Genomic DNA, 24,821 nt, shown 5'->3' with positions numbered 1-24,821 from the left:
TCTGTCAGCACCTGCAGAACAAGTTACCAGAATCAATGAGTCCCTCATTGGGTCAGCAGCAGTGCTCCTCTCTGTCAAACACTCCTGATTATTTACCTCATTCAGTCAGGTGGAAATAACACAGCCCAGTAAATTAATGTTGTGAACTGCGAGCGCAGCCTGTCGCTATACCCTGCTGTGACCTCAACTACTGTGGTTGTACTGTACAGATATTAATGCAAACAGCCTGGACTCAGAATAATTATATAGTGCATCATAGCACTGGCTAAGTATAGAGAACCTGGTTTGGGTAATGGATCAATATCACAAAAACACACCACGGCGAATACATCCGAATAAATGACTAAATGGTTAAAAGCATCCCAAATGAATACATTTTCTGTTCAGCTGGTCGAGGGCGAGTAGCTCGTGGGTTGACATGACTTGTCTGGCAGAATTTGAAATACGGGCAGACATTGGGTCATGCAAGGCTGGGCGAGGTTGCACGAACAGACCACTCAAAGAGGCCTTGATACTCTCTCTCTATATATAGCCCGCAACAGCAGGATAATAGCTTTTCAACCTTGGGGCACTGAGCAAACTGTGAAACATACCGTCCCTCCGTTCTCTGCCTGCCCTGAAGTTTAACTCACTGAGTCACACTGTTTATGAATGTATGGATTATATCAGTAACATAGAAGTGTGGTGACAGACCTGTTTGTGGAAAACGTAAGGTCGGAGTTGGAGCTGTGCAGGGCCTCTCCAGTGCTGGCATGGAAGTGTACATTGAAGGTAAGCACTACGCCCAGGGGGAAGGCTTTCAGGCTCTCTCTGGTGTGCGTATAGAGTACGGGACTGGTACTGAAGCGCACATATGAAACAGGCACCACCTGAGGAATGAAGGGGAGAACCAGTGTTGCACTCAGTAACTGCAGGGACAATGTCAACTGTTATTTCAAGGGTTAGTTCTACTGTTTATGGTTTATAGGGTGGTGATGCACCTCAGCCCACTGAGAATTAGTTAGGTGCAGATGTAGAAATACAGGTTCAGAATGACACATGGTTCATATTTGATATACTGACAATTATTATTTACAAAGACACTACATAAAATCTATGACATTAGAAATTCCCTTATGTATTCTTGGTCAACGGCTTCATACTTAGCGATTACTGTGCTGTTGTTTGTCGTTTTGTTCTGATTAATAAATATAGATATCATACCACAGGGCTGGGGCAAAATGCAACAGAAAATGTAAAAAGATTTTTTTTTTTTTATTGTTTTGTTTATCTATTTATTTATATAGCCATGCAAGCTATGCTTTGTCTGTACCAAACCAAACTGAAAACACAAAACACAGGCAAGATGTGACATAGATGTGAATGTTTTCTATATTGAGACAAGTTGCTTGAACATTTACCCTTTCAGGAGGCATCATTTTTTAGCTCCACAGTGCTCGTTTTCATATTTTCTAATCCCAAACAGCTGTATCATAATTTAGTGTAAGGTTGACCCAAAGGCTTCAAAGCTTCTATGTGTATACAGAGGGAGGAGACGTTGCACCGGCTGCTCCAAAAAAAGAAGGTAGAAGACTGATAAGGGGAACAGGAACTGGAGCTCTTCCATAGCTTTTAAGTAGTCTTAAAACCTGCACGCATAAAAACCAGCGAGGGAGCATTACTGCTCAGCGTGCACACATGCAGTCCTGCTCGAACCTCAACACTCGCTTTCTCATCAAGTTTACTTTTACGAGTCAAATGCTCATCCATCATTAGACTCATGATTACAATAATAGCAAAGTATATAATTAAAAAGTTACTAGAAGTTTGATCAGCTTGATGTTGACGCTGCAAATACAGTTGTGGATAATTGGCACTGAAGCCCTAAGAATGCTTTTCGAGACGGCCCTAATTTAGTGTTTAACTTGTATTAATCAAACTGGGTCATACAGCATGTTACTTGAAACGTAAACGTTTCGGCTGACTGATATACACAGCGTATACAATTACTATAGGCAACAGGTCACTGAGATAGAGTTCACTGAAAACAATTCAGCAGGAAACCTATTTCAATACCAGTAATGTGAAACGTAGTAGCATCCGGGCAGTAGCTCTCTAACTGACCTTCACAGCAAGGATGAGAGTTTGATTGACACCAAAGGTCTCTTGCGAGGTGATCAGCAGAGAGGAGATACCAGTGAGAGAGCCAGAGAAGAGAGAGCCCTTATCATCCACTTGAGCGATGACAACCTGGTCAGGGCAATCCAGCATACGGTAAGAGAGTGCACCCAAACCATCCCTATTGGACACAGAGAAACACAATCACATCAAGTTTATCTGAGTTTTATACACATTCCTGTCACTTTTCATTATGCAATGAAAGTTGTTGGAGAAAACCACACATTTGTATCTTTTAGAACAGACTAAACCGGCATGCAGGTACTTTGTAGCTCACCTGTTAGTTTGGAGTTTCAGGGCCGAGTTCGGTGCCATCAGTAGCTCCTCAGCCTTCACTTCAGGATTAAGCATGTGCAGCTTGTCATAGACCTTGATCAAAGCAAAAATGTTGAAACTCCAATTATTAGAGGGCTTTAATCATTCTTTGATGTTTCAGCACTAGTGACATGTCATAGTTTAATGCAGTTTGAGGCTGGATGCATTCAACTCCAACTAATCTGCAGTCTTATCACTTCACAAAGTTATCAACTTCAGATTTCCCAAAGCTCAGCAACTTCAGCGCTCTGCTGACTTAAATGCCAGCTTTCTCTATAATGAAGGAGCAGCAGGGAGACATGGCCACTGCAAGTAGTCCATAAGAGGGGTCTTTCTAAAATATCTGCATTTACAGTATTTATAATACAGGTGCTCGGGACACAAAGATATGATGTTTACAGCGTTGCTTTTTTTTTTTCCTTCAGGTGTACAAAGAGAGTTGTAGACACAATGCTGTACCTGGATCTGGATTTCATCTGTGAGCTCCTGCAGATTCCCCATTAGCTGCCCAGCAGCCGGGTCAGTAGCTCTGAGCACCACCTTCAGCCCTGTCCTCCCTCTTGTTCGTCCAGTCACCCTCATGCCAAAGTTGTGCTCTGACTGGAGCTCCACGTTAGCCTGAAGGAGACAGGAACCATTATTAGAAAGGCAAAAATAGCAGCGGCAAATCAAATAAAACGGCAACAGTGATGAGGAAGCGGGGACGAGGCAGAGGCTGACAAGGAAGCAGAGACAAGGCAGATGCTGTTTATTTTAATCATACTGTAATGCAGAGGCAACACATCTTAAATCAATCTGATAAAAGGATCGCAGGGACAAACAGGACCCAAAATAGAAATGGTTCAGTGGCAGAAACTGCGTGTGATGCGAAATACAAGAGCAAACAGACTGAAGTGCACCTCAGTGTGTCTTGACTGGACATCCAGAATGTCTCTCTTGGTGATGGACCACTGGAAGGTAAGTTGAGGAGCAGCATTGCCAAAGGAGAAGGGTGTTTGACTATTGGTCAGACCCATGACATACACAGGCATCTAGAGAGGGAAAGGGGGTGAATGAAGCATATCTGTGAGTACAACATTACCCTTAGAGAGTACTGAATTCATTTTTTTCCCAATTAAATCTTATCATAATAACCATACCATACCTGTGCTCCTGTCTTCAGTCTTGTGATAGGTGCTCTGATTCGAATTGCAGTCAATTGCACAACCTCAACTTCTACCTGATCCTGAGGACAAAAGATGATGAGCTTTTCATCTGTAACATCTAAGTGAGTCCAGATCATCCATATATATATATATTTACCTGAGACACAACCACTAGCTTCCCAGTCTCGGCATCAACAGCTTGGACCAGTCCTGTCACTGTGGCATTACCAATTGTAACACCCCTAACATGGCCAATGCCATTGACAGAAGCTATTTTCTCATCAGAGATAGAGAAAAGGATATTGGACTGAGGCTGAGGACCACCCTCAGATGTGATCTATGAATGGCAGCAGGAATGAAAAGAAGAGAGAAACATGAAAAGAGAGAAAAAAAAATGGGTATCACTCCTTCATGATTAATCTTGACAACACTGACAGTTTAGTCCAAGGCTTTCATCAATGCAAAGCCTGATAATAATTTGCTGAAAGCTATTATCCTTTGTGTATTCAAGTACTCATGACTGGAAAAATGGAAATCCAACACAAATAATGTGCAGTGCATGTGTATTACAGAGTTTAATGTTAAGCAATTACGAGGCCTATTGGATGGATGGTAAATGCTTTCTAATTAAAGCATGAGCTGAGCCAAATGAAAGGCAAACTGGATGTTTAAACCAAGAGCAATTAGGCTAACATCATCTTCCAGAAGAGTCCTGGCAGAGAGCTCTTTTGAAAGATAAAGTGAGGACCAGATGAACTCTTCTGGCAGCATAAACTGGGGCCAGCTGTTTCCAGACTAAGCATCAATATTGTACATACCTGCATCATTGCTCCAATTAACAGAGTCATTTTCCTTGGGATGAGTTTGAATGGTGGGAATACCTAGAAGTAAGGGGGAAAAAAATTAAAAACATGTGCAACATATGTGGTAGTCAAAATCACAGTAGACATTTAGGGAATTCACACATTATTATACCTCAATCTGCTGAGGTGCAGATGCAATCTTTCTCCCATTTTTACCCACAACAACAGCTGACAGAGTGGTCTGACCGATAGAAACACCTTTCACTAGGAAAACAGCTGTATCAATTTCTGTGGACTCCGCTAATGATCTGCAAAAAAGGAATCCAGAAATGAATGAGAAAAATGACAAGTTCTTACATCCTCAACCTCAACAACAACTTACTACTTACTTTAGAGAGACTATCGCAGAAGCTGCCTTGAGTTTAAGATTCATGAATTTGAAAGAGCTGGCTGGGAAGGGCTTCTTATTAGAATCCAAGACTCTGACATAAGCTCTCACAGATTTGCCAATCTCCACCTGAAACACAGATGAATGACATACATCATTAGAGAAATAATCATTTTGGTTCACAGGCAGGACAAAACCTAATAATGCTAATTCAAGACAGGCTATCTGTCATGAAAATTGGGAAGGAAAGTGTGAGACAACCATACGTAGTGCTTAGACATCATTGAAGCATTTCAGGAATGTGAGGTACTGATAATAGGGATCATCGAGTCAAGCAGTGTCTCAACCTCCCAAGATTATGGGGCTGGAAACTGACCTTGTCAACCACCCGCACAAAAACCTCCAGGATGTCTGAAACGTGTACTGTGGCTGTGGCAGGTGCGTGAAATGCCAGACAAAGGTCATGAACCATCACCTTCACCTCCCCTGGGTGGACAGGAGAAACCTAGGAAACCACAGCAAATCAAAATGAATGTATTCATTGCCAAAAACTCAAATCTCTGCATTAGATTGGGCATAGAGATTTTCTTGGAAAGCACATAGTATGTTGTTTAAGATCATAATCCCATCACAGATACGGATGTTACTTCTTACCTCAACTGTTCTTTGGGCCTCCTGGAATACCACGTCCACTACTCCTGTAACACTGGTGTTGACAAAAAAATAACCTGAACCTTCTTTGAGGGCCAAGTTCGCCTGCAAAACGGAAAACAATCATTAACTTGTGACAGTGCTGAAAATCACTAAAATGATTACATATTGCGGGGCGATTATGAAGAACATCCCAGTACAACGTAATGTTTTTCTGAGAGCCAGCTGGCCTCGCATGTGACATCAAAGGGGACCTCTGAACACTCTCACTTCTTTAAATCCTCTTACACAGGTCACTAGCTGTTATTTAACCCCCACACCTGCTAAACACTGCTCCTATATTACACAGGATTAAGAGAGTGAGGACCACTGAGGGAAGACAGCAAGGGATATAAGCTTCCACTGTGTCTAAAGGAACGATTATATATATTCCTTCAGTTGTTACCAGAGTGAAAAAAATGAATTTCCATATTTGTTCTGCATGGTGAAAATACTAAATAACATCCTTTATGATGAAATGACAAATGCAATTTAACTTTTTAAATGAAAACAAGCCATGACAAGCCACCCTGTCAGTGTTCATCCTTAAGGGGTAAAGCAGTGTTATGTATGTGAGGTCACAGCACTGATAAATCTGTCGCTTACCCGCACATCTGGGTGGTTGTATATGGTCAATGTGTTAGGTGAAATCTTCACATCTTCAACCAACAGGAGCTCCAGAGTGGCTGAGATGGGAGTTAGAGGGTCATACTGTTCAGAGGAATTGGAAAAACAGTTAGTCTTAGGGATACTAAATGTAATAAAAATTATAAACATATGATGCAGTGTGCTGGTTTCCCTGATTATGAAGGGCAAAACTGGGTCAAGACAGGAAGTCAGCTGAAGCTGGAATAGCTCATTTGGTAAAAAACCTCATCTGACAAAGATCTGACATGGAGCACAATGTTCACATGAAAATTAAAACATACTGATAACTGCTTCTGCTTACCCAAGAGGAAGCAGAAAAAATGTCATGGGTTTGTGGTTGAGCCATTGTATTCACTTACTGGACTGGGAACATTAGCTGCTGCCAGATGTGAAACTTGGTAACCCAGAGTAGTCACTGTGATGGCAGCAATACCCGTCTGATGATGGACAAGAACTGTCCGCCGTCCTGCCACAGATGACAACAAGAAAATATTTTTAAAATGAATTACACACATACCTTTCCAACTAGTTCTCTTCTTCTCAAACAGACAGCAAAAACACAATAAAAAATGTTTTCTCAGTGATAGGTGAATGGACATTTCTCTGCCTGCCTCTGGTGTCTTAGAATTATATCCTGCCAGAGATTTTCTCTCTTCTGCTTTTACCTCATTACTCATGTCTAAAGAAAAGAATGAAGCTAAGCTGACAACCAACTCTCTTAAAAACACAACAAAATACGAACCGAATAAGAAGGTTTAAGGCACATCACACAGTTTTACCGTGAAGTTTTATCTGTCTGTTGCCGTCTTTGAACGGCAGCAGCTCCATGGGCATACTAGGTTCAATGCTGACCACTGACACCTTGGTGGATTCCCACAACATGCTCAGAGAGCTGAAGTTGTCAAACTTCCTTCCTTGTTGATCAAAAGCAGCCAAGTCCAAAATGGGATTGCGGTAATTTGAGACAGGCACCTAGAAAAAGGTATTCTTGATTAACTCATTGTCCAAACATGATACTTCCATTATGGAAAATAAGAGACACTTGTTAATTATTAAATATTACATTTTTGTAATCAATGTAAATGAGATACCAGTGTTAAATGTGCACAGCTAAACACAGCAAGAAAAACCTTGCTTGTGAAGGTACCACATACATACCACTTGTTTGTTTTGCTGCAACAGCGGACAGGTCAGGTCCAGCTGTGGGCTGGTATACACTGGCACCAGAGTGAGGCGAGACGGAGGGGCACATACAAACTTGACCACTGCCAGCTCCACAGCAGGATAAGGATTGGTCACACTGGCCTCATTTCCTACCATTACCTCCAGCACCTGAAATATAACGTCACACAACTCAGTTGAAAGCTGACAAAACATTAGTTGTATTTCTATAACTATTCTGAGGCTTCACAGCACTACAGCGAGGACACTCTCATGTGCACAGCTGGCAGCATAAAGGGTAAATAGAAAAAAAAATGATTTCAACAGATCCCACCTGCTCTGCCAGGGCCCTGCAGGTTGCTCTGACCCAATGCTGGTTGTAGTTGTGAGATGAGGGACTCGTCCGAGTGAGGGTTACGCTGGCCTCATCCTCAGCTCTCAAGTTGCAGAAGAACTTTGAGGGCTCTAAAACCCAAGGGCGTGGCCCGCCCTCAAATAACATGTCTTTAGATGATCCCAGAGTCACCACAGCCACAGATACAGGGTCCACCGCCTGCCAAACAACATTATTTTATCACAGTCATACAAGCAGGACACTTTCAAGAGGAAATGCTTTTACAAATGTCAACATATCTGAGGGAGCAACATAAAAAAGAATTGAAGAAATAGAAGCGGGTATTTATCTGTATCAACTTGGCCATTCTGGTGTTAGGCTTGCAAAATGCTGAGCAGTATTTCTCAGCAAAGAAGCAAAAATTGGGTCAACCTTTGCTGCCAGGGTAAAACAACTGAAGACACATCACACAAATTTGTGCGATATCTTGAAGAATACTACTCAATCCCATGATAAAAAAAATACATAGCCTCAAAAGTGGTGCATCAAACAGCATGTTACTGTACTGATAACACTAAAATAATATTTTAATACATGTAAAATTCAAGAAAACCACAGCTGCCGGTGGTTCAGGAGTAACAAAATCATTGTGATATTAAACTTGGTCACCTCAGCATGATACTCGTCATAGTGTTAAATTAACTTCGACAGTTGAAGTCAATTTCATTCTGTTGCAGTACTAGAGTCCAGCGTACAAAACAAATCAGTGTAGCAACTGTATAATGCATAATTAAAATGCACAGCTCACAGAAGAAACCCAGGAGGGAAACATTTTAACACTCGCTGATCATCGCATTTCTGCCTCGGTTGTAAGGAGAGACTGTGTGCTATGAACGTGCAGCGTGAGTGTGTGTTTCCTTAGACTACAAAAGCTAATTGGTGCTTTGAGGTGAGAATAAAAGAAATCACAACAAAGACTTCAGGTGCAATTCAAGATTATTACACCATGCAGATGCCCCATGGCATTCAAATAGAAAATGTGTGAAGTATACTTTAAAAAAAAAAACAACTAAAAATGACACACAATGAAAAGAGCATATGGACATGAATTTGAGAAACCTCGAGAAATATCTGATAAGAGAGCAAAACTGTCAAAGTACATGATGATCAAGGTCCCAGAAGCATGAAACCTTTGGACTCACTTTAAGGGGAAGATAGGCAGCAATGGTGATCTTGGCACTGAGGTGAACGTTGCCATGGGTGTAACTGACAGTAAGCATGGTGTACCCAGGAGCAAGGGCCTTGGCTCTCACCCCACTGCAATGGTCCTGGCCTGGAGCCATCCTCTCTAGATGAGGACAAAGAGGGTTGGAGGAAGCCAAAGAGTCAGAGAATGCAATATGACAACAAACAAATAACCACAATTGTTCACGCAGGTGAACTCATTTATTTTCCTATCTTCGGCCACACTCGAGTACAGAGAGGTATTACTATTTGTCCCAGCCTACTCATCTGATTAATAATACAATATTCCAAAATGAAAAACTGTAGATCTTGCTCACAGGGGATATTTCAAAGAGATAAATGTTGTAATGACAAGGCATAAAAAATTTAAAGTACTTCAGTCTTAGAGAGGATTGTGCCCACGCTGTTTGTCAAAGCACAGGCCACTGCCAGTGTTTTGTCTTAAATTTATTTTGGTGGGGAGATGATACAGATTTTTGTCTAGTGATAAAGATACTTGTATTCATTATTTCTTCCACAATGCGAAACTGCAGTTACAGGCGTGCACTAGCACGAGTGCTTTCATGGCTGTAATATGATTGTAATAATTTAAGTATGCATTACAGTCATTTGCAGTACCTGCAGTACAGGACGCACTGGGCTGAGCACAGCTGTACTTTTAATAAAACAAAGTGAGAAACATAATTACCCTCCTCACATAAGCCCAACATGGATGTGCACTCTAGCAGTGTCCACTAAACACTTTCATTCCTTACATAAAAGAGTCATGATCACTCATAACTCATATTGATTAACACTAACCAGAGTGATCAACAAATGACTCCCATGACTGAGCCTCCACTAGTTAGTGACCTTAACTGAACGGCAGCTCTTACACAACAAGATAGTGTCGATTTTATCATTTGAAAATCTGTTGCATCTCAATATGACCCAGTCAGATTCAGGTTCACCTTGTAGTAGTTGAAAGACGCCATGGTTCTCCTCCTCAACCTGCAGGTCAAAGTGGGAGCAGTCGCTCAGCATGACCCGCTCTTTCTCAACCTCCTCAAGCAGGCCGAAAATCCTTAGGGGCAGATCCAGAACCAGGCCCACCCTGGCCTCTACTGTGCAAGGAGTGAAGTCCATGGCCACGGGCTCAACAACATACACCTGAGGGAAAACAGGATCAAAGAGGCATGAAAGAGGGTTAGATTGAGAACTTGGAATGATCGGAAAATAGGCAGATTTAAGCTGTAAGCCTGCAATGTATGTTTATAACCACTCCATTACTGTAAGTAGGAATTGTTTTTTCAACTCGTTTGAATGACCTCTAAATATATACTTATATTTATATATAAAATACTTCTACTAGAAATGACATTTCAAACCCTTAAATACAAATTAAAGACTGAAGAAGCAGAATGAAACCTCACTTGTATTAAATCTTGTGAAAAAGAACTGACAAGTCCAAAGTTGGAGAGCTGTTCAAGCTCTCTGTAACACTGAAAATATGTAACACCCAATGATCCCAAATGAGTACAGACATTTTGAGTATTCACTCATTCAAGAGGGAAGGCTTACAGGCTGAACACCCTGCCGGCATGAGGTGCCCAGCTCATGTGCCTGTCAAGCGAGGCTGCAGCAGTGCGTCATCTAGAGATTTGGAGTCTTGGCTATTTTTACCGTGACACGCGCGCAGTTCAAGGCAAAAATAGACCTGAAAACGACCTATAGACAGTCATATCGACAGCATATCAGCGTGTCACTACAGTTTTAATGTCTGTATCTGTAGAATATGGCAAGAGAAATGAAGATAATACAAAAACAGATAAGGGGCAGTTTTTTTTTCTCTCCCTTCCTCTATCTCTTTGTCCGTCCCATTTTCTCTAAAGGAAAAAGAGATCATCATTTTTATTGATAATAAATAAACTCCATATACGAAGCAACACTGCTGCAGCAGCCATCAACTTTTGACAAAATCCCTGAAAATGTCATTTCAAATTTTACTCAACAAGAAAAAAGGTGGTTTGGTTTGCACAGATTTGATTGACAGTGGCTTGGCGACATGAATTTCAACACATATTAAATCACATATTGCGAGTTGCTAATTAGTGCGTGGGATTTCATGTGACAGCATTTTTTCCCCGTTGAGAACCGCCCCCATTAAATTGGCATAAAAACACTCAGACAATGACAAAACTCTCAAGTGAAATAAATTGTCTTGTCAGAACATTGCTCATGTTAGGTGATTAAGAAAACTTTTTTTTTGGCTTCTTGAATAAAGAAACAAGATCCACACCTGTTAAAAGATGTCACATTATGCAGGTTTATGCAGTAGCAGATAGTTTTGGCAAAAAATGAAGTCTTAATCTCCTGGAATCCCCTGGATCCATCTTTGTGACTATTACTTGAGTGCAGCTGTCAACCTCTCAAGTGTAATCTTGACTTTTTAAATATAGTGGATTGTGTGAATGAGAAGTGACCACATTATCTGCTGCTACTCTGACATTAACACTATGCTCTTATACTATATATGAAAAATACCGCAACCGAAAACTGTATGTTAATCAGACTCATCATTTGTGCCATAACTTCCACATGAATATTTAACAGATGTTTTGTTTTACAACTTGACCGTTTTAAAAGGTCAACTTACCTTCATTTGGCCAAAGTGCAGCGGGTTGCGTAGATCGTGAGCATAAACTACACTGACGCCAATGTCACTGACTGTTGTCATCACTCCTTTCACTGTCACTGTGGCGACAGCTGTATTGGAGGAAGACCAGCTGAAATTTCCACTCCCTCCTGTCGCCTGTCACAAGCACCAAAGAATAGGAGTCATCATAAGCACAAGAACGACATCTCAATGGCAAAGAGTTATTGTTACAAACACTGTCTCATACAAAGAGTGTCCTATGCTCTACTACACTTCTGCTCTATGATGGATTAAAAGCCATTCAAGCACAAAGTTTGTGTATTTATGTGTTCTGAAAAGAAACAATTACCTTTATTGTGTACTGATAAGCTCCAACCTTGGGCTGCCATGGAAATGTGAGAATACTGGGACTGAGAACTATAGGATTATAGATTTCTACATCCTGTTCATTGTGGACTGGGTTGGCAAGTGCATGGACGTTTCCGGTCTGAAACGGAGCAGAGGCCACAGGAAATGATGAAGTAGAGGAAATGGGAAGAAGGTTAATGCAATAATGACAGTCCAGCTGAATTACTCAGGGTCATGGATGCAATTAAACTCACTTCATCAACAACAGCACTTAGAGTAGCATCAATGAGAGTCAGGCCTTCTTTTAGTGCTTTGACACGATGATACGATCCATTCAGAGACGACTCCTTCAGTTCAAAGTACTCCGCAGGGAAATCGGTGTTAATACGGACATTCTGAAAAATAAGGTCAAACCCACACGCAGACGTCAAACTAGTGCATTTGTATGATTCTAGATAGAAGCCTGGTTTCACAATTGCAAACTCTGTGGTTATTTTTCAATACTGTGCTTTCGCTAATGCTTTTGATTTGTACATACTTAAATGGTGACCATTTTCTCATCACTGGTTTGAAAAATATTGGCTAATAAAACTCAAAGGCCAGCAAAGGAAGGCTCAACAGGCACTAAATCTCTCTTCTCTAATGTCTCTCAGATGTGTTTTTGGGCTGCATCTAATTACAGATGACCAAACTTTTGTTTTAGCCATTATACATCAACTAAAAATCACGCTCAGATTACTGGAACGCAAGCAAGTCATCACTACTAATAAAACCGTGAATGTACAACAGAGCATATCAAAAGGATACTTGTGGGGGAAAAAATAAGCAAGAACATTTGTTTTGACTGCTTATAGAAGTCAAGCAGAGGTGGTGCTCTTCACTAAAAATGAAATGTGAAATATTTGATTTTTATCCAGTTAGCACAACAAAATGCTGGTCATAGGTTGAGTCCAGCACAGAGCACCTTACTGACTTTCACAACTACCGTCACATTCTGTAGAAATATACAGAGCATTCACATACATGCAATATGAATTTTTTTTTTTTAAAATGAACGTAGTGATTTTATTGAAGCATACTTACATCGGAGAGGAATATTTTGTGGCCGGACTTATCAAATACTTCAATCAGGATATCATATACTCTTTCTGTTTCCAGAACCCAGCTGTCCCCTGGACGTATTTTGAAAGCTAAACAAATTACAGAGAAAACAGAGATTAGCTACATCTTCTAAGCACTCAGAGAATGAAACACTTCTCATTATGTTTTCAGTGGTAAGAGCTACAAACCTAGGTAGCCCGGTTCAACCACATATAGCGTGCTGTTTGGTAGGCGAGACGCTCCCTGCATTCGAAGACATAAGTAGATGCTACTAAGGAAAATTAAGCCAGATAAGAACAAGATTTGCTGTAAAAACACTTCACTACAGGTAACACAAATTCCCAGACAATATATTATCAGCTGAAGGCAGCTATTAAGCCAAAGAACGTAGATCAGTGGAGGTACACTTTGTCAGAAGGATACTTTTATGATCCAGCACCACATTGGTGTGACCCAGTTGCATTGCTGTGACTGTGGAGGTGCTTTGATCCAGACTGGCCACAGCAACATCTGGGTTTCCATTAGGGCCAACCACACTGTTCCGAAGGTTCAGTTCATACTGATCACAAGGCATAGCGACCTCTGGACAAACACAACAAAAACGCAAATTAGCTTAAGAGCTGGCATTTCTGTACAAGGTAAAACTGTAAAAATGGCACAGCAGCTCCTTTCATCTGGTCACAGTGAGTGACATCAATGACTTAACCACATTTATAAACCACATTAAAGTATCAAACTAATGCTTGAACTTTAAGACCTGTGAGTTTGATGAAAAAAATTAAAATAAAAAAAAAGTTTTAGAGACATGCCTATGTAAAAAAAAAAGAAAAAAAAAGAAAAAAAGATAATATAATGTATTTTATTTTACTAAACACAGTCAGACCTGTCATCGTGCCCTGTCTTATCTTCAGGAGTCTATACCGGATGGAAGTTCCCGCCAGCAAGTACACATCGTGTGCGGGACTCAGCATGATGTTCTCTAAAATCAGCAGTCTCACCTCTGCTGCACCCACATCCTGTAGCACAGAAACCATGGTTACAGAACAACAAATCTTCAGCTTCCCGCCCCGACAAACTAGAATAAAGTGGTTGCAGTGTTCAAACTAGAATTACCGCCTCCGCACGCAAGTCAAGTTCCTGTTTCTGAGCTATGGCACTGAATAATGGCAGAACATTTTTTGCAGAATATTACGATGTCACAGTGCATTTTACCTCCGATCTTTCGGATATCAAATGCCATATCTTTATCATTTTATCCTCTTAGACATGTGTATAAAATGTTATACGAATTATTGAGTTATGGCCAAAAACATGCTTTGTGAGGTTACAGTGATCTTGATTATCGGCCACCAAAATCTAATCAGTTCATCCTTGAGTCAGTGTGAACATTTCTACCAAATTTGAAGAATTTCCCTCAATGCGTTTCTGAGGTACTGCGTTCACTAGAATTGGGTCACAATAACCTCGACTGCTGAATTTTGGCCACCAAAATCTAATCATTCATCCTTGAGACCAAGTGAACACATGTACCAAATTTGAAGACATTTCCTTAAGGCGTTCTTAAGATATCGCATTCACAACAATGGGACATACAGTATGTAGATGTACATGTACGTACACAACCCAAAAACACAATGCCTTCGTCTGAGGCTGTTCAACTTTGTGCTGGTTTAAACATCCTTACCTTGTACAATGGCTCTTGTATTTTGGCCTTCAATTTGGCATGTCCTGTTTTCAGTCCTGACACCAAAATAATATCGCCCTGTTTCCCAACACGCTCCATTTCAGATATGTAAGTTGGGGGGTTGTATGTGGACTCAGAGAATTTAAGTACCCTTGAGGAGAGAAAAGAGATGAATTAGAAAAATATACTTGAGACTCAACTCACAATGGCCACTCGCATCTGACCTCAAGATTGATTAGCCATTAGAGAAAGAGGATATATTATGGTTAGGTTCACAATTCAGTGTAGGATGACCCTTTTTCTCCCTTCAGTCTGCCATCAGATTAAAAAGAAAAGAAAAAAAAAGGGGTTGGAGTTTGAGAGGAGTATTATACAGGAAAGCATACCGTAATGAATTGTAAGAGTCAGAGAATCCATTCACATCTACGTCTTTCACTAAGGTCCAGTCAAACACCAGACCTGAAAGGGTGCTGAAGGTGTTTCCTGCAACATAAAAAAGACAAGAGTCAGGCCCTACTCCTTTATATTACACATTTTAATCAAAACACAGAGAGAAATTTTCCACTTGTATTATAAGGCTGAGGTCACTATATTTGAATGAATAATGCATGCTGAGCACGACTTTCTGAAAGCTCCTGGCAGCCAGATTAGCAAAAACAAAACCAATAGGCATTTCATTACAGGACACTTGCCGTCCTTTTGCAATCTACTCCATCAAAGGAATCTAAAATCCACTTTTAAAACAAAGCAAACAAAAACAAAACACCAGGCCCTGGAGTGATCATCAGAAAGATACAGGCTATAGCTACAGCTCATTAAACTAAGTGTGTCCGCCCTAAATGGAACCAGTCGAACAGAACAAACAGCCACCCCACAGAAGCAGCCTGAGGGGGAAGAAGCCCTTGTCTAGAGCTTGCTTAGTCATTTTTCTGAGAAGCCTAGAGAAGAGCAAATGCACAATACGACACAGACTTGTTTCAACAGGAGAAAGAATTAACTAATACTACGAGTACTGATCTAAATGACTCTTTATAATCTTAAGGAGATATTTAATTCTTAACAACATCAATAGCATACAATGAGAATCATTTTATCTTGTGATAAACTAGGTGACGTTACCTTCAGAGTCCAGTGCATGAATTCGGAGCGCCAGTGGCGAGTCCTCAAGATGAAGCTCTCTGGTGGTCGACACTATCTGGATCTCGCTGATGATGTCGACAATAGCGTCACAACGCAGTACCTGTCCTGTAACTGCAAATGGAAGAGGGGACAAAACACCTTATACACAGTACAAACTGCACAGTGTTGCACTTTAACCAAACAAGGAAAACAAATGTCTTTAAGAGAGCAGTTTCTCGTTGAGGCTCAAAGTATATAAATCTACCCCCTGGCTAAAACACGTTCTTTATCAAGTGTATGGAAATAGCAAGAAAGGGTGAGATCTCTCGAGCATCCTCTGCTGCTGGCAAAATGTTGTACAGTTATCTACCAAGTCAAATATTGTGGCTTTTCTGGTCTGGAGCAGTCACGGAAAGTGGCATAACAGCTGGAGAGAGTTAGTCCACATTCAGTGACAGTGGTCTGGACATATAGTCTTACCTTTTGTTGTTTGTTTGCTTAAAAGAAACAACCAAGATGTTTGTATAAGGGCCAATATGCCCGATTTTTCTTATTACACAGATAATGCTCACAACTGTCATTCACCCATGATTGGCCAACCGCGCCACAGGCAGAAGATGACATACTGCATTTCACAATCGCAAACAAGGAACAATAACATTTTTTAAAAAGTGTTGTGCAACAGACTGAGAGGACGTCGATTGGATTTGCTATTCTGAAGGGAACAGAGCACTTTTTTTTTTTAATATCACCTGCATTTTGAACTGCGACCACTTGAAAATCTTAAATCCACATTTCAGACTTCTATTCTGTTCAAGTGATAATTGTCTGAAGCCCTATTCACACAGGAGTAGTATTATCAGGGATTTCAGAAAATACCAGCCCATACATTCAAATAGGATAACAAACATCTGCATTTTACTTGTATTTACTGACATTATCTCCTTGTCTTTAGCAGCCACATTATTTTTAATGTTTAGAGTTGATTTACCCACTTTATGCATGCGTTGCAAGCATGAAAACACAGTTTGCAGCATTTAGATCAAGTAAAACATGTTTCATTTGTCTTACCTTCTCTGTCATCACTTTTAAACGTCAGTAGAGCTGATCTCACAGCACAGCTGTTCTCACAGCACAGCTGTTGACTGCTGTTCAACATATTATGAGCCATAACCAAAAGCCAGTTTGTGTGACTGAATGCCTGTCTGTATGTAAGTATATATACACTATAGTTTATTAATATAGAGTAGGTGTATTATTTACCAACATCTTCTGCAATAATGATGCTGGTCAGTCTGGAGGGCTGAGTGGAGAGCGCCTGGACAACAGCTTTCCGAGAGCAGCCTTTGCCGCTGTCTTCATCCACAGCCTGGATGCTTGCTACCTCTGGTCTGTTTGAAGACCTGGATGATGTAGAAGCAAAAATAAAGTAGTTCTTTATTTATCACAATAACAATGTTGACCTTATGTTGATCACAAAGTAGGTTTGAGGTCGAATAACATGCTCATACTTGGAGTTGCAGCTATAATGATAATGTACACTTTGCTGTGACACAAGAAAAGTTAAAAAAGGATATCTTACAGAAACTCATATGAACTTTAAAGGGTTGAGCAGCTTTCTGGCTCCTACACACTGCCATGAACACACCTGCATTGTAAACAGTACGCTTGGCCATGTGGCCTCATCTGCCCTATGCAATATGACACCCGTCACTCGCCGGTTTACGACTTACCATCTGTAGCAGCCTTCAGTAGTTTCCAGTGTGAAGTTAATTTTTGTACTTCTGGCAAGCGGCAGCAACACTTTGGGAATATTTAGTTTCGAGTAACAATGAACTCGGTTCACCGTTAATAATAACAGCAACGCCAACACTGACAACTTGAAGGAAATCATTTCCGCCACATGAGACTGCGGAGATTTATTGGCAACGGACGAATGAATGAGCGCTAACTTTCTGTACTAGCTAAACTTCCTCCGTCCCATTAAGTTAGCTGCATGTGCGGTAATGTTGAAGCTGTGGCTCTGAGACACGCGTTTAAGTAAGCTAACATCGCCTCTGAAGCTATTTCTCAACTCAAACGCACGGCGCCTTCCTGTGTAGTTTCAGTTTGAGTCGGTTGTTAACGGACAGCAGCCACATGATGACAACAGTTACACTGTCTCAGTCCTCTAACTCAGGTCCTTCGCTTTGTTTATCCTCGGAGACGCTTTCAAACACACAGCGATTATTACTTTGGACTCTCCGGTTTCATTTTAATGTGTAAAGTTAGCAAACGTTAGCTTAAAATAAGCATATTTACTACAAATACCCGCCATTAGCAATAATTGGACTCAGTGTGCATGCCGGGAGTGGGGAAACGTCATAAACAAGGGCGGGCAACACAGGCTATGACGCGTCTTCTTAAAGGTACAGTGTGTTTGTTTTCTACCACTGAACTGAACTGAACCCATTCAATTGAAGATCCTCAGACCTCAGGTCCTTAGGGAAGAGTCCCTTGTTCACACTGTGTCTTCTTTGTGGTAATTTAATTAATAACCTCTGCAAAGGAGGTTGTGTTTTTACTGTGTCTGTTTATAGAGACTCTAAGTCACATGGTAGTGAATGGAGAGAGATAAATACATGTTTTTCATCCCGCTTGAATGGTGCCATGAACTACACATATGATGTTTGTCAATTTAAAAGAGGATTTTCCAAGTCAATAAAGTCGCAGTTTGTCGTCACTTAAGTAAAATACTAACTCGGCAAAGAAAAAGGTACTAAAAAAGATGAAAATCACAATAAAACTGGCCATATTGAGAACATTTATTATTATTATTGCATTTATGTGAAAGGGTGGTTCATTAGTTCTGTGAGCTAAGTTACAGGTTTTGGCTGTGTAGTCTTTATTATTACTTATTTTCACAGTCTTATATTTCATTAGTTTTAAGACAAATTGCTACTTTCTCAAGATGAAAAATTATCTTTTAAATTGACATCATTATGTGTACTTCATGGCACAATTCTAAAGATGTGCATAAACTACAGGTTATGAACTTAAAATATATATATATTAAAATATAAAATTACCAGTCAGCCATGAGAAGCAGGTCATCGTTTATTTTATCGGCTGAAAAATATCTATACTCATAATAATATTGTGCATCCCTAACTTTTCCATTTTAACTACATAACAAGTTATAAGTTAATGCTGTGCTCACATTGTGCCTATTCATAAATAGATGCATTTAATGTGTTTACATGAAGATGACAGAATATGTACACAATGTGATTGTGGTTGCTATTTACAGATATGGTCAAGCGGCATCAGCAACCTCTTTGGGCACACCTCGTTCAGCAACTGCCTTGCCACTGGTTATGTAGGCTAATACAACCCCAAAGCCTTTAAATTCACCCCACTTATCTGAAGCTTAACGTGCAGTTTACAAAAGGTACTTACTTTTGTCTCTATAGTTTGGATCTAAACTCTAGTTTAGATCTTCTGGTCTTGATTTCAAGTTTCTAGAAGTGGTGTTGAGCTGTATACTGAGAATATTTCTGATATGTTGTCCCTCTCAGAGTGGTGGACAGAAATGTAAGCACCATAATGCAGTCCATATGACACAATCATGAAAAACAAATGCCACAAAGTTGCACACACACTGTAATAACATGTTTGAGTAATTCTAGATACTGTTAGACAATAGATTCACCTACCGATGGACTCTGACCGCTAAGATAACACAAATCAAACATCAGCCTGCCCTCCTACATATGTCTGCTCTGTATGGTGAATGAACTTAATGTGCAGGGCATTAAGGCATTGGCTGGCATAAGTAATTGAATAATTTCTGCACAGTTTGATTGATTTGTATTATGTTCAATTAAGCTATGAATTAATCTAAATAACCACAAAAGGAAGACCAACATGAACTTGCTGTCAGTCATTTTTGCATTGGATGCATTCAGAGTTTGGCTGTCTGGATATTCAGTATTCAGTCAAGAATATGCAGTGCATGACTTTTCACCCCTAGGTGTCACTGACAGCTACCTGTATATCATTCTCACCCGGATTTGGGTGACGGCAGAGAAAAGGGGACATGTTTTTTCTATGGTATACAGGCAAGCAAGGGAAGTGTCATCACTGCCTTTAAATCAATACCATATTTAACCACAAAAACTATAACCATAGAAACTATGGTTAAAAAAAATGGCAACATGTTTGAAAGTGCAGTGCTTTTAAAAGGCAAGAAAGTCTCAAATCTTATGTTCTCTTCATTTGTTTGCATGTGAGATCATTTTATGGCATTAAATTTGGCCCTGAGATAAACCATGAATTGTTAACAGAATCTTAATTACAGCCTTCATTCAGTTGGCTGCATTATTTCTGATCCATCCTCTCATCCACTTTGAAGTTATGACATCAGTGCTCCTCCTGGTTTGTGCCTCTAGTTTTCTAGGCACAGACAGATGCACGGCTTGACTAGCTTTGGTGTTGAAGTGTGGAACATAATGCTGCTTTGTGCCAAAGGTGACATATTGTTTGAGTCAGAGCGCATTAGCAATAAAAGCCCATTGCTGACTGGTGCTCCGTTCCAATAGGTTGACTTTAAGGGCAACCATGTAGTTGCATCTGCGGCAATCTACACATATACTGTATATTCACACTACAAAGTCACTTGGTTTAAAGTGACGACTCGCCAAACTTGGCTTGACTTTTCCGAGTTATTTTGGGTTGGGGAAAAACAACGTATCTTTCTTCAGTTGGATGCAGTTGACAATGAAACCTGAGAAGACTTTCATTTATTCTGACAAAGCCGCTCTGTGTGGCCTTCACTTCTACATTTAGTTTCATCTTTGTACCCCGTCCATGGGCAACGAGCGTACAATTGATGTGAGGAATGATGTAATGTCTGGGAACATGGAAAACAATACCTGAATGTCACGCTGTGTCTGTAGCACTTCACATAGAAGCTCATGTCTAGACAACACAGAGTGCAGCAGCAGACTGAACTCATTCAAAGGGGAAAAGTGCTTGTAAGGTAGAGTTGTTTTCTGGGCCTTGGCTGGATCATTATGCTATTTCCTCAGTTCAGATCTGGCACAGTGAGAGTTCAGCAAAAAGGGGGAAGTTTTCAAATGTTTTTTCTTTTAAATTGCCTGACTTTGTGCCTGTGTTTTTGATTAGTTTAACAGTCACAACCCTTAGAAGTGACTGAATGTAGTATATTTAATCAACTGGTAATTCTTAAAAGTGCAACTTTAAGAACTTTTGCTAAAAAATTTCAAAATATAAATACATTTTTCTAAAAACAAAATGCTTAGTCAAAAGATGTTTTTGTACCATGTTGCAGAAACACGCCTTTACATGTCCCTGCCGTGTCTTCATCATCTTGATAGGCTCCACCCTGCAGCGGTCCAAAGCTCCTGTGTTAGCGGTGTAAGCAATGCCAACACTCCCCTGGTACTTCAGGCTCCCAGCCTGGACCACTAGTTGCATGGCTAACTAAGCTAATTAGCTAATGGGACCTGCAGTTAGCAGCAGTTAATGGTAATCTGGTGATATGTTATCCCCTTTTTGTTGGGAGTATAATTGCCAATTCTTTCATATTGCACCTTTAAAGGTCGACCTTTCAGGTTTCAATGTGTTATACATTGGAATCTCACTTTTATGCTGGGCAATCGTGCAGCATTATATACCACACACCGAAACCATCAAAGCATTTCACCTCCGATATTAGACTAAATAAAAACACACGGCAACACCCGTGTGTTGCACATGCAATATTTTCCTTTGTCACAAAAGGCTGCAGCTGCTTTGCAGTTCTGTCCAGTGTCTCCTCATCTGGCATGCATCAGCATTCACATCCTTCCTTGTGTAAAGTCGGGAACTTTTCTTGGCCACCGTGCTTGGCTTGGTTCAAACAAGTGGGTGCAGAGGGCCACGGCACTTACTTTAAATGCTTACTCAATGGCAATATTCTCATCTCGGCTTTCACCAGAAATGTAATGGGCTTTGGAGGGGTCACTGCTTGAAACAGTTTGGGAAGTACACAGCTTAAAGGTCCCCTAGGTGTGAGGCACAGTTAAAATTGCTGTAGGTAGGCATAATAAAAAGGTGTAACTATCCAGTGGAATCAGCCTTTGCCTCAGGGAGCTATTTTGTGTGTTCCAAGTAATGTAAAAAAGGAGGTGGGACTGGCTCAAATGATTACCATGGTAGAGCTCTCACTGTGTGTGATAAGACTACTGATGCCCAGATGGTCTTGACTCAGCAATCTGGCGAACTTTAATGCTGGGTGATATATATTTTTCACAATAATTCTCTTAAATATCAACATTTCCCTCAAGAAGTGATATACTTTTTTTACTTTCAGGTTAAAATGGTCCAATTAAAGTAAAACAGGGCCGGCCTGTGGAAGTATTAAATCCTTTTACATAATCTTAACTACATGCTTTAAATTCCCTTGCCATTTCTACGGTCTAGGCATTAGGTGGATAGAGCTGAGTGGGTTTGCATTCGCAGCTCTATGCATTCACGATCATGGACAATGGAGGTGTAATCTGTCCAAAATGCTTCCATGTGCCCCACATTTAATGTGTACCAAGCACTCTTTATTTTCAAAAATTGTCATTTAAATTCACATCGAGTAAATGACCATGGTTTTGATAGCACATCAGGTTTAGTGGTGTTAAATATTCAACACAGAGGTGAAGTGGAAACAAACATTTAGCCATTTAATAGCTGAGCCAAAAGCTGTTGTGCTGCAGGGTAGCAGCCCCCCAGCACACATGCCTTTTAACTACACACTGGAAAAGTCTTTACAAGACCCAGGTGGGCAGTCACTTTCACCACATTACATTTGGGTCTTAATTTCCCGTGGTGTAGCCCCCCGCAGAGCCACAGTGCCCGGCCTTTGCTGGTGTACTTTAAAGACTTCCTCTCTTCACTTTATCTTATACAGACCGGCAGCAGTGTATTGATGGAAAACATACTTGACTTGAGGAGTAAAAACGCTTTTTTTGTGTGTGAATCTATAACATTTATTGGTCATTAGCCATTTGTTACAGCCAAACCACTGTGATTAGAATAATAAAAAGAATCATCTGGCACTTTGTATGTGGGATTCTTACATAATCCTTACACAACACCGTAATGGGATGATGTCGAAGGATGATTCCACCTTCAGGTCCTTGTGAAATGACTCATGAAATGAACAGATAGTGGTCTGATGTATACAATATATCAACTCAGACCACCCCATCTCTCTGACCTAACAAAGGTTACAACAAACATTACAAGGCTCTATCCACCTGTTTAAACAAGAGCAGAAGATCAGGACAATGCATCACACAATGGACAGATAACATTAAACGCCTGCTGCATCAGGGGGCCAGAGAAGACAATGATGTCACCATCACTGGCATCAGTTTAAATGAAAGCCCTGAAGAATATTGAGGCTATGCTATCGTCAAAAGAACTGAGGCAAGAATGACTTCACTGCGCTGGGAGAACAAATAATAAACACAGCGTATTAAACTTTAAACTTTAATTCAATATCCAGAGTGTGAAATAGAGAAAGTGCCCATTAGGTACATTATTACGAGGCAGGGTTGCAGTCAGTGGGCTTGGGCAATTAGTAGTGGCATAAGTCACCATTCAAACATGCATGAATGAGAAATTACAACAGTGTGGGGTGCAATTACCTCTCCCAAATCAGTGCGTGTCAGATGACATTATCTCGCAGGCTGAGAGCCATTACCGAGCTGAGGGTTTCCAGCCCCAGAAGAGTAAGGAGAGGTCAACTACTGTGGGGGGAACAGACCATTTGTTCCCTGCCTGTGACATGAGGACATCTCTCTGGAGTCAGAGGGCCTCAAATGTTCCAAACCTACAAGGCATGAAGCATTATCGGGTTCCTTTCTCCTCAACCATTGATTTCTTTTATGGAGATGATTTATTTTTGTGTAGGGTCTGTTGAAACTGCAATTCGGAACAAAGAAGGCAGAGCATAGAGTTGTTGAAATGACACACGGAATAATTTACATCTGAAGTGGTAATTGGTGACACAACACGGCGTATTGCGACAGACATGTTGCTGCAGGTGGCTATGGCTAATGTGTGTTATGTAATCTGTGGCGTTTGGACAACATCTGTGGAAGAGAGGCGCTTGTAAAAAATTTAAAATTTCCTTTGATGGTGTTTTATGGTGTTGCATGGTTTGGTTTTTAGGCTCCGGAGCAGGGCAGGGCCGCACGAAACAGCGATAACAGCTTCCTCTGGGATGAGCCAGGGCCACTTAGCTCATGTATCAGGTTATTAATGATCACAAGATTGGGTCAATATCAAGTTGGACTTGATTTCAGGGGAACTGTGTCACACATGTGTCTCTTGCAGGGAAGCACATTGACTGCCAAGGTCAGACTGAGATACATTTTGTTTGTTTTTTTACTTCTGTTTGGTGCTTTTTTTTTTTGGTTTTTAAATAAAGTTATATATCTTATGCACATATATTTTGTACATTTAGTGGTGTAGGGTAAAGGAGATAGCCCCCCCAAAAACGTATTGAAATTGTCTATGAAAGGGTGCCATATCATATACAATGTATTCATTTTCCGCACCGACAGAAGCTCCTCTCTCCCACAGAAAACACTGCTCTGAAACGCCTCGTCAGTAGTCCCCCATTTAACTACTTGCATAATTAACACATAGTGGCTAGTTTGGCAAGTAAGAATTGATTTAGCACAGCTGCTCTGTTGTTGTTAGCGGTGCTGGCTCCGGCTTGTGTGAGCTGACCAATCAGAGGAGACTGGGTATTCCCCAGAGGGGGATTACAGCTCTGCAGCACTGGACTGGACAATATGAGAAAACTGATGTGTTCTAACTGCAAATGCATCACATCTTTCAGCAAAGTAAAGTGGACTGGTGGGTTTTTCTTTTTCCAGTTCTTCATGCTAACAATGTCACAAAACGTCCCATGTTATATTGGCTGTTTGGCAGCTCTATCATAACTGATTTTACTCCAAACATTGCCTAAACTAGGTCTGTTTAACAATGAACCAGGACAAT

The 24,821-nt window shown here is 40.6% G+C and overlaps 1 protein-coding gene across 2 annotated transcripts in view; it reads right to left on the bottom strand.

The window, feature by feature from the left end:
- Positions 1-18,115, bottom strand: part of nup210 (nucleoporin 210) — a 28,045-nt gene extending 9,930 nt beyond the window's left edge. The window contains exons 1-31 of one of the 2 annotated variants that reach the window (XM_084366849.1): positions 17,507-18,115; positions 17,037-17,176; positions 15,774-15,905; positions 15,041-15,137; positions 14,655-14,805; positions 13,854-13,986; positions 13,394-13,552; positions 13,159-13,227; positions 12,953-13,059; positions 12,124-12,264; positions 11,871-12,008; positions 11,522-11,677; positions 9,837-10,035; positions 8,844-8,989; positions 7,642-7,860; positions 7,305-7,478; positions 6,926-7,118; positions 6,506-6,612; positions 6,105-6,209; positions 5,463-5,564; positions 5,185-5,313; positions 4,810-4,937; positions 4,593-4,728; positions 4,436-4,498; positions 3,775-3,954; positions 3,617-3,697; positions 3,372-3,503; positions 2,932-3,090; positions 2,435-2,526; positions 2,104-2,278; positions 694-869 (exon numbers count right to left, since the gene is read on the bottom strand). In XM_084366849.1, the coding sequence (XP_084222975.1) occupies positions 694-869; positions 2,104-2,278; positions 2,435-2,526; positions 2,932-3,090; positions 3,372-3,503; positions 3,617-3,697; positions 3,775-3,954; positions 4,436-4,498; positions 4,593-4,728; positions 4,810-4,937; positions 5,185-5,313; positions 5,463-5,564; positions 6,105-6,209; positions 6,506-6,612; positions 6,926-7,118; positions 7,305-7,478; positions 7,642-7,860; positions 8,844-8,989; positions 9,837-10,035; positions 11,522-11,677; positions 11,871-12,008; positions 12,124-12,264; positions 12,953-13,059; positions 13,159-13,227; positions 13,394-13,552; positions 13,854-13,986; positions 14,655-14,805; positions 15,041-15,137; positions 15,774-15,905; positions 17,037-17,176; positions 17,507-17,667 (4,280 nt within the window). In that variant the 5' untranslated portion in view covers positions 17,668-18,115. Of the gene's footprint in view, positions 1-693; positions 870-2,103; positions 2,279-2,434; positions 2,527-2,931; positions 3,091-3,371; positions 3,504-3,616; positions 3,698-3,774; positions 3,955-4,435; positions 4,499-4,592; positions 4,729-4,809; positions 4,938-5,184; positions 5,314-5,462; positions 5,565-6,104; positions 6,210-6,505; positions 6,613-6,925; positions 7,119-7,304; positions 7,479-7,641; positions 7,861-8,843; positions 8,990-9,836; positions 10,036-11,521; positions 11,678-11,870; positions 12,009-12,123; positions 12,265-12,952; positions 13,060-13,158; positions 13,235-13,393; positions 13,553-13,853; positions 13,987-14,654; positions 14,806-15,040; positions 15,138-15,773; positions 15,906-17,036; positions 17,177-17,506 lie in introns of those variants that run through there. The other variant, XM_084366848.1, reaches the window with a different exon arrangement.
- Positions 18,116-24,821: the final 6,706 nt, after the last annotated feature.

Source organism: Pagrus pagrus, assembly GCF_965226575.1.
Source record: "Pagrus pagrus genome assembly, chromosome: 11".
NCBI classification, from domain to species: Eukaryota; Metazoa; Chordata; class Actinopteri; order Spariformes; family Sparidae; genus Pagrus; species Pagrus pagrus.
The sequence above is the reverse complement of the archived record's forward strand: the minus strand, read 5'-3'. Positions and strand labels throughout refer to the sequence as shown.